At 43.7% G+C, this 13,517-nt stretch overlaps 2 protein-coding genes across 3 annotated transcripts in view; one reads left to right on the top strand and one right to left on the bottom strand.

Annotated features, from left to right (window-relative positions):
- Positions 1 to 13,517, top strand: part of LOC144093312 (uncharacterized) — a 29,772-nt gene that overhangs the window by 15,978 nt on the left and 277 nt on the right. For both annotated transcript variants that reach the window (XM_077626709.1, XM_077626710.1), the window contains exons 5-7: positions 6,489 to 6,589; positions 7,171 to 7,287; positions 9,737 to 9,920. In XM_077626709.1, coding sequence (XP_077482835.1) covers positions 6,489 to 6,589; positions 7,171 to 7,240 — 171 coding nt within the window. In that variant the 3' untranslated portion in view covers positions 7,241 to 7,287; positions 9,737 to 9,920. The remainder of the gene's footprint in view (positions 1 to 6,488; positions 6,590 to 7,170; positions 7,288 to 9,736; positions 9,921 to 13,517) is intronic.
- Positions 1,621 to 12,421, bottom strand: sbk1 (SH3 domain binding kinase 1). Its single transcript, XM_077626711.1, has 4 exons — positions 11,941 to 12,421; positions 4,375 to 4,625; positions 4,105 to 4,307; positions 1,621 to 3,366 (listed from the first exon to the last, which is right to left on the bottom strand). Exons 1-4 carry the CDS (start codon positions 11,976 to 11,978, stop codon positions 2,545 to 2,547), a joined length of 1,314 nt encoding a protein of 437 aa, XP_077482837.1. The 5' UTR covers positions 11,979 to 12,421; the 3' UTR covers positions 1,621 to 2,544.

Below are 13,517 nucleotides of genomic sequence, written 5' to 3' on the forward strand. Positions count from 1 at the left end.
GTAATTAGCCGCGACTGTTTGGAGGCTGGAGCCAATCAATCGTCAGCTCGTAAAATAACAGTAATTAACACGGAGGCCACTTGAAAAAAAAATTGAATCTGGAAGGCTGGAACTGGAGCACCTTAGTAAAACATAAGCTTCCTCCAAGTCTAACGTGCCAACGTATGTTATGCTAACCCAGGGGCGTCAGACTCGGGTTGGTTCGCGGGCTGCATTAACGTCAACTCCATTTCATTCCAGATTTTTTTTATTTTTAAAATTTGGATTAAAAGAACTGGATCAAAAGCCCTAAATAGTCCGTTTTTAAAGATCTAAAGCAATATTTATTTGATATATTTTTTTCTTAGTATTGGAGTATGTCTTTTAATCATGTTTTTTATTTCAAATGGAAACAAAATATTTGTTTAGTGGAAAACGTAAAATATTTGTATATTTATTTTTAGATATTACAAAATGCTTTTTGAACTAAAAACACAAAATAAAAAAATTGGATTAAAAAATTACAATGATTTTAAAAAGGGGAAAATCAGGAAATGCAATGTACATCTATAACCATTTGAATTTGATCCTAAAACAGAAAGTCCACACTTGATTTACTTTCTCGGGGCGCACAAAATGATTCGCCGGGCCAGATTTGGCCCCCGGGCCGCCACTTTGACACCTGTGTGCTAACCCGTGTCACGGCTAACAATTTAGTCAATTGAAACATTTTCACAAAACATGGTCACTCCGTTCGTAAGACGGTTTGTTCCAGTCGGAGAAAAAGAATCCGCTACCATTTTGTACTTGGTCACAAACTCTAATCGGGCTAATCTAACGGTATCGCTAACGATACGACGTACCGTAATTACCGTAATTCCTTCCTATTCAGTTGCTACATACAATGCGTTGACCTGACAGCGTCTAAATCTCCAGATTTAGAAAAAGTGAGTACGGCTACATCGTCAAACTACCTGATATGACACGGCACTTTCAAAATAAAACATAGTCTTTCCACAATATAGCGCGCGAGTCCACATCCATTAGAAACATTGTGCTTTAGTGCTAGAAACCCACACATACACACCCAAACAGTCACTCACACACAAGTAGGAAAAAAAAAAACATATTAAAACACATCGTCTGCTTGTTAGCGCTCGTGGGTTTCTCGTACAAATGTTCCGGTAAATGGAATTCGTCAGTCTGCCGGCCGCGGATAAGAGATTTACGGGAATGCGTTTTTAATAAAACAGGAAGTGATCGGCTCGAGGGTCCTGAGGCGATGGTGCACGTGGGAAAAAACGCGGCCGGTAAAAAGTGCTACATGGTCGTTGATTTTATGAGCGATGCATCGGGCCGTTTTGCTTCGGGTTATCGGGCCCCCTAAGTCATTTGGAAAATCCAAGAAAAGCACCTCTTCCCAATCTGGCTTCCCCGCATTTCTCAAAAGTTTTGAGAGTCATTTCCATTTCCCGTCTCGGCACTTCCACCCCAGCGGGAAACGAAAATCAATCCGCGCCAAAGAGCAAAGTCCGGTCCGCACAAGATCTTCGGTACATCCTTGGCCACCGATCAGGAGGGCCGCCGCCATCTGGCGTTTGTTCTCGTTCCCGTCCCGGAGAACTCTCCGGGGAGAGGAACCCATCCGTGCTCTGTTTGAGAAGCAAAGCCGGCCAATTCCGAGAGAAGAGGAAGGCTCTTGTCTTCCCAGGAAGTGCCAGGAAGAAGAAGAAGATGAATTACAATTGCCAGTGCACACTGAAGAGCCGGGCCGGTTGCGGAAGGAAGCTCTTTTAGTCGTTGAGATGCTGCGATGCTGCGAGCTTGAAGTGTGCCGTTGAACTTTTCTCCTAAACTGCCTTTGGAGGTGGAGGTACTTCAACCCGGGACTTGGAAAGGACAACAAATGGAGCGGTTTCCTCGGACTGCCAAAGGACAACCCGCATCCGCGAGTGTGCTCCCAAGTCCCCAATGACGGGACGGGACGGGATCTATGGATAACAGTCCTGCTAGCTCCCTGATAAAGTCAATTGGAAATGAGACCATTGGACAAGTGGAAGATGCTTGCGCACAGATTGGGTTGTGTTCGAGTCCCGTACTGGGTACTGTAGCTGACTCCAGATAGGACAGCCAAGCTAAGACTGTAAGTTCTAGGAGATGTGAGGAATAGAAGGAAGTGGCCCAAGAAGAAATTCAGTTGCCGATGCACTCTCCAGAGTTGAGCCGGACCGCAAGCCTCTCTTGGGTTTAGTATTGGAGGTTGAACAAAATGCTGCTCCATTTCCAGACAGAAGGAAAGGCCCGCTTTATTGCAAAAGTCACCATCTTTTATAGGCGGAGCACAGTACAGTGAAAACACAAAGGACATCTGCTCTCTTTCGTCATGGTTTTGGCCAAAACTGATATCTTTGCATCTTGGTAGGTCAGCCCCAACGACATATAAACAGAGGATGTTATTTGACATTGAGCCACTTTAGGTTGTCCATCCTTGAAGCAGGTCCTGGTTTCTGGTAGATGACGTTTCTTTGCGGTTTGAGCAGAGCTTCTCTTTTCGACTACCTCCAGTTAGACGCAGATCTCGATGGCGGTGGCCATCACCATCTGGCTTTTGGTCTTGTCCCGTCCCGGAGCCTGGTGCTGAGCCACCTCCTCCCTGGGGTCGGAGAGGACGCTCCGTTTCAGGGGAGCCGGCCGAAGGCAGGTGGTCCCCGGTGGCGTGGAGGGCTCCGGATGTCTTTGAGCGGCGCGGGAAGAGGAAGGGGCGGACGAAGACTGGGCGCAGTTGCCGGGGCAGACCCCCGAGCCGGAACGTTCCCCCCTCTTGGCGCGGCAGGACGCCCGGCGCCTCAGCTCGCTCACCAGATCGTACTTGACGAAGCAGAAGACGTCTTTGACGCCGCAGCGTTTCTCCGGCTCGGCGGCCAGCAGCCTCCGGAACATCCGCAGGGCGTCGTCGGTGAATCGCCGCCACTGCGACGGGTACGTCCCCGCGGGGCAGCCGGCTTTCTGCCAACGGCGAAACTCCTCGTAGAAGGCGTCGCCGGCCGACGCCGCCTCCCAGGGGAAGTTGCCCGTCAGCATGCAGAAGACCAGAACCCCGAAGGCCCACACGTCCAGGCTGGCGGCCACCAGGAAACCCTCGGCGCGGTTGGCCCGGCACACCTCGGGGGCCGTGTACGGGATGGTGCCGCTCACCCTCTTGACGCGACTGCCCACCCGGCGGGTCATGCCCAGGTCGGCCAGCTTGATGCGCCGGCACTCGCGGTCGAAGAGCAGCACGTTCTCCGGCTTGACGTCCCGGTGCACCAGGTTTTTGGCGTGCATGAAATCCAAGGCCAGGCCCAGTTGTTGCATGCAGCGTTTGACCATTTCTTCCGGGAGGCCCACCTGAACGCACGCAAGGGAAATCCAACCGTTACGCCAATTGGCGGGGATGAAAATGGCAAAAATTGTACAATAAAAAAATTGAAAAATACATCATGCGTTTGGGAATTCTGTATTTGACTTTTAGGATTGATGGATGGGCCAGAAAAGTCTGGTTGGAAAATTATTGGCTTCATTTTATCCGTTGTCAATCTCGGTTTTGTTGCATTGACGGATAAACTATTTTTTTACGCTAGTCTTATGACTTGATTCAAGCAAATATGTGGAATTTTAATTCATTTTAATTTGATCCTAAAACAGAAAGTCAGCACTCATGATTGACTTTCCCGGCCCACACAAAATAATGCGGCGGGCCAGATTTGGCCCCCGGGCCGCCACTTTGACACATGTGGTGTAAACAAAACTACTTCATTTCTAACATGATTCTTGATTCTATTACAGTACTAAACCGGAGTCCCAATAGTTGAGTATAAAAAAAAATGTTTTAGCCGTTAGCAAAACACAAACAGCATGAAAGGAACAGCGATTTTATTTTTCCTCTTTTTCTCCCCATCGGAAAAAGCCAAGTCGACTTAAACTGGCGCCTTTTGTTCCGCCGCTCTGGCAATTTTAATGAGCCGGCCCAGGGAAAATAGTTCCAAAGCAAAGCGCCAGAAAAAAAAAAAATCCCCGTCCTCCCCGAGAGATCTCGTTAAAAGCGCACCATCGGATTGGCGGAGACGAGGACGGCGGCGGCGCTACCTGCGGGGGGATGATGTCAAAAAGGTCCCCGGCGGGAGCGTATTCTTGTCCAAACACGTAGCTGTCCTCCGTCTCGAAGAGGACGTCCAAGACTTTGACGATGAACGGGCTGGAGCTCAGCGAGTCGGTCAGGCTGTACTCGCGGAGGAAACTCTTCAGCTTGGTCTTGTTCTTGGTCACAAATTTCAGGGCCATTTTCGTGCCTGAAGGGGGGAAGGAGAGGTCAAAAATGCCACACGGCTACTAAAAACGCCCACCGCCTTGACTGACCTTGGCCCCTGTGGGCCACCAAGTCCACCTTGCCGTACGTGCCCTTCCCCAGCTCGCGAATCTGCTCAAATTGTTTGGCCACGTCCGCCGCCGACAGCGAGCTGATGGCCAGGGCTTGCATGTCCTCCACCGGCACCCCGCCTCGGCAGGGGGCCGTCTTGGACGTGGGCGAGCCCGAGCCGCCGCCGCTCCCCGCCCGGGCCGGTCCCGTCGGGGAAAGCGAGAGGCTGGCCTTGACGCTGTGCGGAAGACTAATGGAGGGAAAGAGAAATGGTGACAATATTGTTCATCATCATCTTTTTTTGATAACATTACCGCATGCCCTTTTAAAACACAGTGAATTATTGTTACAGTCGCCTTATTTGGATCTATCTACTCACCAATTCTTTGTGTAAATTTGGAGAAAATTGAATTTAAAGTTGCCACATGCATACTTTGTCATGGTTGCACTTCTTCAAAATTAGGCAATCAGTGTCAACGGAACTTTAATTCCCAACAAAAATATTTTTTAAAAGCAATTCCCATATGTATGTGTATATATGAATAGATTGAATATCATCAAGGTGATCCATGTCTGATTTTTAAAGTGACAATTTTTTTTTATGTGAATGTTTTGGCTCTCACTTCAAAATGTATCCAGTACAGTAATCCCTCGATTATCGCATTTTTTTCCCCTCGCTATTGATTATATTAAAAAATAAACCATAATAATATGTATATATTTTAAATATTTTTTTTAAAGTTCAGAAAAATGTGAAAAATTAGAATAGGCGGACCCTACTTTGCGATTTTTTAATATTCACGGCCATGTTTGGTCTACATTGACCGCGATATTTGAGGGATTACTGTACATTATAATGATACAGGCATTTTTTAACTCTATTCAGTTGATGGTAAAGCTATTTATTATATTGGGTTTTTCCATAACTTTCAACAATATTACCAACTCGAGTAGTTCGGTAGTAGTTAGTAAAAGCCCGCCCAAATGGAGTGTACGGCTATTGCTGTAAACTGGCAGGCAAACACCCATAATAATAACTATTAGCGGTCGTCATCGCGCGTAATTGTTTTTTTTCCCTCGCTTTCGATTTTCCACCTCAACCGCAAGATAAAATACCTGCCTCCATCACAGGCTCCAGATATAATTGCTTCCCAGTATTTGCTCGCGCATCTTGTTTTCATAGTTGATATCTCGAAGGAGATGTAACTCACCCTAACGGACTCTCATTATCATAAAAATCCATTTCAAAGGATTGTCCACCAAAGGGGAGGAGCCCCGAGTGACGGGCCTCGCGGCACTTAGTTGCTAACGCTGATGGGAAATAAATCAATAGGCTTCAAGGGGGGGGTTTAGTGTATTCCGGTAAAATACACCACTCGCCTTCTAGGAAATATCATCTGTGTCTTCATGGCACTTTGTTTTTTTTTTATAAATAACTATGGCAAACTGGATAAAGAATGGGCCCCGGGCTTAACATACTTTGGTCCAACTCCGTCTTCCATCCAATCAGGCGGCGCGCTCACACTAATGGAAGTTAAAAAAAAAATGACTGGGAGCAATTGAGTTGATGGCCCATTTGACTGGGCAGTCAAAGCCGGCAGATAAGCTTGTTGTTCCTTTTTAATCTAACCTACTTTCTCGCTAGGCCTCGCGGCGCTTCATTAGGTACACCTGGAACATCCAGTCAAACGAGAACACAATAACCATTAGCACCGTGATATTACTTTAAAAAAAGGAGTATAAGCAAAACAAAAATAGCCGGCATTTTTGTCATCCCTTTTAATTGTAGCAAATGTTTGCTCTATGAATTGCAACGCTATTGATGTTAGCTATACTTCTCTCTTCTCCTTGAACATTTTGCTTTTTAACTATCAAATGTTTCCCTATATAATTATTTTTCTTTCAAATTAAAATTCAATGATACTAAAAGCTGAAGCCAGCACACTTCATTTCAAGTGCTTTCTTCTATTTCACATTGACCGGAAATAAGAGCAGAGCCCGTAAAGAACATTTTTAAATACATTTAAGTGTGTACAAAGTTTCCAAACGCTTTACAGTTAAATGTGTTGTTTGCACATGGGAGGATTATCACAGTTTTTTTTCTCCCCCCAAGATTGGTCAATATAACGTCTATTCGACCCCCCCTGGAGACAACATTCAGATGAGTGGGCGGGCGCACTGGCATGACTGGGATTCTTACATAACCATTTCAAGGTACCAACACATATGGAATGCACAGGGCGCTCTTTCTATTTTCAGCCGCCATGTTTATATTCCTCCTGGACAGGAAGAATGAGAAGCCAAGAGGAAGCTATGCATTTTTTTTAATCTAGGTCTACAATGCCTTCTGTGTCTGTCTTGCTACTGCAACCAAGAAATTTTCCAAATACGCCATGAAATCAAGTTCTAACCTAACCTTGCGCCAAGTTTGACCCGCGGCGATGTCTAACAAACTCCCCAGCAATTGGGAAAGTTTTCAGGACATTTCCTACAGCAGGTTCTCCTGGCTAAAATGTATTTACGCAGTGGCAGATTTACCCTTTGGCAAAACCGGGCAATTGCCTGGGGCCCTCGTTTGGAGGGGCCCCCCCGTCAAATTGCACTTTTTCCGCAGGTTAATTGCTTTTGATTGAAAATTATCCGCTAAGTCGGGAACGAACGTTCGTCCGACCACTTCCAGGCTAAATTAATTGGTCGTCAAGTCTAGAATATCAATAGTGAAAATGCTCGCTGTTCCCCCTCCATGACTTCTATCATGGCTACTAATCACATGATTCTGTTCTTTCTCCACATAGGCAAAAAGAAGCAGCGCCCCCTCCCCCACCACCGGGGGATGCCGTGTGCCCGTTTCCTCTGGAAAAGTGAATTAAGTGTGCCGATATGCGACGGGTGCAAACAGCCGCCTTGACGTGGTAGGTGGGATCCACAAACCGCAGTATGGTGCCCGCAAGGTTCGCGGGGGAAGTTGACTTCTTTGATGGGAAGATGATCCGATTATTTGGGAGACTTAAAAAGTGGAAAGGATGCTACATAGAAGGGGGGCATTGTGTTGCGGAGGCAGCTGTGATTGGACGGTGTTTGGATTAAGATCTTTTTTGGGAAATCATGGTTGCTGACTTTCTGTTTTATGATCAAATTCTAATGAAGATTAGAGATATATAGGGAATATTCCCTTTTTTCCCCCTATTTAAATCAATAATTGCAATTTTTTTAAATCCCAAATTGTATTTTTTTCTTTTTGTGTTGTTTTTAGTTCAAAAAGCATTTAAAACATATCTAAATATATCTAAAAAAAATCCTCATTCCCCTTTTTATTTTTCACTAAACGAACTGATTTTATTTAAACGCAATATTTACTCTTTTTCCTTTTTAAATTAAAAACAAAAGGTTAAAACATTTATTATTTGCCCTCTTTTCAGATGAAAAAAAATGTAAATAAATGTTAAAAATCCACTACAAGAGAATTATGAATAAATGATAAAATAGAAGAATTGAACTCGAAATCAAAACTACAACGTGGCCCGCGACAAAAAAAAAACAAGTTAGACACCCCTAGTCGATGCCTGATATGAACTGTGTGCTAAAATAAAATGAAACCACTCTTCTAGTCAATGTAGTCCACTAGTTTCTATGTATTAGTTTAGTAGAACCAAAAAAATGCCGACCTTAACGTTTCATCACTAATTTCCTGTCAAGCAAGGTCAATCCACTCCAGCTAAAAGTTAATTTTTCGATAATCCAAAACGCCGCCGTCTCGCCACCCACGCTTTAGGAATGGTGGGCCTTCTGCGGGTTATTAAATGCGTTGGCCAATAATCTGCAAGCAATTTAAAGCAGCTCACGCGCTTGTTTTACGTGAGCCCTGTTTTGATCCTCTTGACAAATTGTCAAAGCCACAACATCCCTCAAATCACTCCAAATAATCTCTAATCTTCCGCTCCTGAAAAGTACAACCCGGAAAATAAGGACGGCATCGAGTGGGCATTTTATTCAGTACGGACTAAAAAACGCTTGAACTAGACGTCCAAGCCGTTTTGACTGGGAAAGGCCGGCAACCATTCCAGTCAAAATAACAATGATTTGAGTGTTATTGGGGCCGTAAGTGTGTTCCTTTAGTTTAAATTAAAAACAAAATTACGGGCTATCAAACTGAGTTTTTTTTTTGTCGCGGGCCACGTCGTAGTTTCTGTTTCATCCAGAGGGCCATTATGTCTATATATTAATAAATTGACAGCTTTTCCGATTTTTGGAGATTGAAATTATAGCACAAATCTTCTTCAATTATTGATTTAAAATGGGGGAAACAGGAAATATCCCTTATCATTTCTAATCTTCATCTGAATTTGATCAGGAAACAAAATGTCAGCACTCATTTTCTTTCTCGGGCCGCACAAAAAGCCAAATTTGGCCCGCCGCCCGCCACTTTGACACCTGTGATTTAACCAATGCAATTACAATTCATAATAATTCATTTTTTCTGTCATTTAAACCTGCTCTCCACATCCAATATGTGGACATCACATTTCACCTCATTTAGGACAACATGACCAAAAAAAAATACTTTCCAGTTATGATTCTATCTAAAAAAATTATATTAATTCTCGTTATTTTTTCTGAGTCGAAAAATCCATTAGAGTTTTGCATCAACAACCAACAGAACCCAAATCTGTCGTACTTTGAGACAACGATGTGTGATTCTGACAGTTTGGCAAAATGTTACTTTCCACATGAATATCACCCAGAAAAAACACGACATCAGACTTAGTTATATCTTACAAAATATGAAAACAAAGGTATTAACGATGACAAATGTATTTTAATATGCGTGTGTCTAAAATGGGTCAGGGGATCCGAGTCAGCGGCTTTACTGTGTTTACCCATTTGGACTCATTCCTCCTTTTTTACACCAACAGACGTGTTTTTTTTTTTTTTGGGGCGCCATGAGTCATCGGCGGGGATGACCGCGTCGACTCTTCCACGTTTGAATGAGCTCCAGTTAAACACAATTTGGGAAAATCAACACCAAAATGCTCGAATAAGAGTCTCCCTTTTTCAAAATACGCATCTGAAGATAATTGCTGAAAACACAAAGAGTCTTGTAGCACTCAATTGGGCGTTAAATGGATTGTTTGGATCGGCGCTTTTGGGGTTGGAGAATGCATTTTCTTCCCCAAATCCTAACAAATCAATCCCAAAGTCATAAACGTGGCAGGAGTAGAAATGATGTTTTGAAAAGTAGGGCAAAGAAGTCATCAAAAATCAACAGCTAAAATGGGAATGAAGTATTTGTACACAGTCATGTTCTCCTTCTGTCATTGTCTTTTGTCATGTCTAAACAAATGTTTGCTTTTCATTTGACAGCTCGCCTTCCAGAAACCCACAAATGGCCTTTCCGAGAAGCGCATAAAATATCGGCAGGACCACCCGCCGATGTCTGCGAGCCCCCCTGGCGTCGTCCTTCCCCAAAACCACCGGCGAGCTATCATTGCCTTGACGTGGACGTCCTGCTGGGAGAGCCACCGAGCCACAAATTGGGGAAACCAAGGTAACATTGATCCAACAAATGAGCAAGTGTTTTTAGAGAGTCATTTTTTATAGTGTGGCCCAAGCTCAGAACCAGGAAAAAAAATTAAAAAGCCATTTAAATCATTCCTGCAAACACAAGTCATCAATTCATTACAACTTGCAATTAGACTGCAAACACTAATCCTAATCAGCTCCAATCATGCCACGCTGAGATTCTTAAGCGGCGACCTATTACTACTTCTTCCCTCTTTCGGGACATCTGCAAATTCAGCTCCAAATTCAACCCACGTTCCAAAAACAGTCATAAGCAAGCGACTCCGATGAACCCTTTCAAAGCCGAACAGCTAAATAATTGACGGAAAATTCAAATTCTTTCAACGATCAGCTTTTAAAGCTCCCATCAAACAAAATAACTGCAGAATGTCCAATATGGACTCATTTCCCGTTCCACAATTAGCTTAGCATGCATGTTTTGGGGATGGATTACCCGCAGAAAACCCACATAGGCAGTCCTGAGCCCGGAATGGAGCCCATACATCACTTTTTATCCATGATAAAGTATCACTTTGCTCTAAATCCAATGTAAGCTTAACGTTGCCTGTCTTTTTGTCTGTCAGAAATCCTTAAATCGGGACTTATTATTTCCAAAAATATGCCCGGCGGACATAATGTAGCGATGGGGGGGAAGCCAACGCGAGAGGTTAGCATCCTTCCCTTTGTATCCCATGCTTTGATGTTCGATAGTTGCGCGGGGGGTGACGGGGTTGACGGCAACGCTGCAGGAATTGGGTTAGGGTGGGAAGAAGGCGTTTCTCGTAAGGGGGAACGGTGGGATTTGAAATCCCCCAACGTCTCGTTATAAAGTGTAGGACTTGATGGCGCGATGTATTGGGGCGTCCGCGGCACAAAAGAGCCGTCCGCCAGACCCTCAAACGGCGGCGAAAAAAGGCAGCTCTAATTGGGAAGCGGTACGGAGAGATGGAGCTTAAATAGAGCCTCGTAAAAGTGTTGATAGGAATAGGAGAGTCCTCGCCAAAGTATTGATTGACAAGGCTCGGAATGATATTGGAGGAGACAGCTGTTTGGTCCCAGATGGTGACGGCAGCTTGGCGGAAAGCCTCTTTTCTTTTCTTTCATTCGAGGCTACATACACCATGTTTGCACACTTTGGAAATCAGCATTTCCTCACTGGCTAAAAATATCACCCATTTTAATGGTACTCTCTGTTTTTAGCGTTTTTTTTTGTTCCGTTCTATTTACTACTATCATGTTACACCTTTTTTTAAACAGTATATTATGTTTACTGTGATTTCGAATGTGTTTTTTTAATTAAATAAATATGAATTGAATAAATAAATGAATAAATACATAAATAAATAAATGACAAATAAATAGCAAATAAATAAAAATAAATAAATAACAAATAAATAGCAAATAAATAACAAATAAATAGGTAACAAATAAATAAACAAAAAATAGACAAAAAATATAAAAAACAAAAAATAAACAAAAAAATAAGAATGTGCACCAGAAGCCACATAAAAAGCAAAATATGGCAGGCGTCAGGAGTAACATTTCACTTTTGTGGAAGCAGTAGAAAACAAGTATATGTGAATATTTGAAGCTTTGGGAACTGCTAAAAACCCTCAGATAAGATTTTCTCTGAGCTACCGCGCAGATGGAAAGTGTTTTGGAATTCAAAAACTGGAGCCACAAAAGTATTCCAAAGAACACATTTATAGCAAGATTTAAGTCAAATGGAAGATGTTATTCTTTCCCATTGTTACTTCCTCGCGACTGACACAGCAGCGGCAGCAGCATTTTCCCCTCATCATTTCACTTTATTCTTTTCAGAAAGTGCCCTTTATGACATGGTGTCATTTTAGATAGTGTGACTGAAAAAAAATGAAAATATTGTGGCGCTCTGAGCAAATGGAACTCTTAAAGAATAATTGCTTCCGCCGCTTATCATTCTAATAGCTTCCCATCCAGCCCAATGAAAAAGAATGGCCATTTATTTCCATCATTCCCTCCCTCACCTGCTGGGGGCTTGTCTCTCTCCTCCGTGGTCCTCCATTCTTCTCGCCACGGCAAGAACCCGAGCACGAGTCTGAGAAAGACCAGAACAAATCCGCCTCGGGTCCCACAAACGCTTGAGAAGACGAAGAGTGGTTCCAAAAGCCCCTCAGTTGACTCTCATCCCCGTTCCTCGAGAGGCTTCCAGTCTACTCCAGCGCAGGTGGACGCAGCGATGGCATCCCGCCGGCTGCCGAAGCGCGGAGGGTGTTTATCTTTGGCTCCTCCGCCGGTTCCGCATGACCCACTTGGGTCCCAGTCATTCACAATTACGCAAATACGGAGACGGCAGAAAGTAGAGACCACACCAAGACGCGCAAGTCCTGCTCTGGCGCGGCTCTCGATCTAAAAAATCGGAGGGCTGCGGGATTGTGGGGCGGCGCAAATGATGCTGAGGGTTTGTGGCTCAGATGTTGTTCCTGCTTCTGCTCCTGGTCCTCACTACTTGGCTCTCCTCATTGTTTGCCGTCTGCGCTACTCGTGTGCCCAGGGTCCTAGTGCCTACCTAATTACCTCCTTCCTAATTACTGCTTTTGAAGCACACTGAAAGGAAAACATCCTCGTCCAGACTAAAATCCAATCGAGAACGGGAGAAATAAAAAAAGGATGCAAGGTCGAACAATACATGTCAAATTATATAAATGGATGTTTCTAGTCCAATAAAATTGAAGTGCCGTTCCTAATACGTGAATACTGTTTTTATTTCAATATTTCGATGGGGTTAATCCATTTCAACTGTTCATGATTAATACTGTACATTTTCAAACAACACAGTAGTCAGGTTTGTTAGATGTCTGAGTAAAAGAATGTTTGTTTGTTTTAAATGTATTTTCTTGTATCATTGTTTTTGTCATATCAGCTAAATATTGACCTCCTCTAGATGATGCACAATTATCTGTCACCATCTTTTAGAAATGTACATTTTTCATGCTGGTATTCTGTTTTTTTCTCACATAATCAATGGGTTCTCTAATTGCGACGTAAAAGTAGTGATTCTACGAGGCGCAACATCTCATTGCTGACCTTTCTCGACCCGTCATTTTTTCCACCGCATATCCGCAACCAATCATTACTGCGCGACTACTCCCGCTATTGTAGTTTGAGTGATCTGAGCACTCGAATGGAACAAGCTAGTACTCCACTCTTGCATAATTCAACAGCTTGAGCACTTCGCGCAGTGGCTTTGCCAACTGTCCTTATTAGCCAATTAATTCACAGCACTGACATGTCCTGTTAACTGTACAAGATGAATAACAGCACTCCTGCCAGCACTGTTTGCCACGTGAAGGTAATCACACAGCTTGGACATGACAGAAACGACCCGAGAGAACTATTAGCGTCGTCAGTAGAAGGATTGATGCCAACCTTTTAGACAGCCAACGGAACGGGTCGGAGTCTATCGCAAGTCTGTGCTCAAATAGTGTTATGAAAATCACGAAACCTTGTTTTGTCATTTTCTGTCTTGGGGGGGAAAAATCACATGTTCTATGGGGTTTAGGTTTGGGTATTTGTTAGGTGCTTTCCCAACTACAGGGAATAT

The sequence above is a fragment of the Stigmatopora argus genome, chromosome 18 (assembly GCF_051989625.1).
Source record: "Stigmatopora argus isolate UIUO_Sarg chromosome 18, RoL_Sarg_1.0, whole genome shotgun sequence".
NCBI classification, from domain to species: domain Eukaryota; kingdom Metazoa; phylum Chordata; class Actinopteri; order Syngnathiformes; family Syngnathidae; genus Stigmatopora; species Stigmatopora argus.

What these genes read in the sequence shown, in the direction of transcription:
- sbk1 (XM_077626711.1), bottom strand. Translation starts at nt 11,978, where the DNA reads ATGGAGGACCACGGAGGAGAGAGACAAGCCCCCAGCAG. An exon ending in GGTGGCCCACAGGGGCCAAG is followed by an intron (nt 4,308 to 4,374) that starts GTCAGTCAAGGC and finishes TCCCCCCTTCAG; the next exon opens with GCACGAAAATGGCCCTGAAA. An exon ending in TTGACATCATCCCCCCGCAG is followed by an intron (nt 3,367 to 4,104) that starts GTAGCGCCGCCG and finishes GCGTGCGTTCAG; the next exon opens with GTGGGCCTCCCGGAAGAAAT.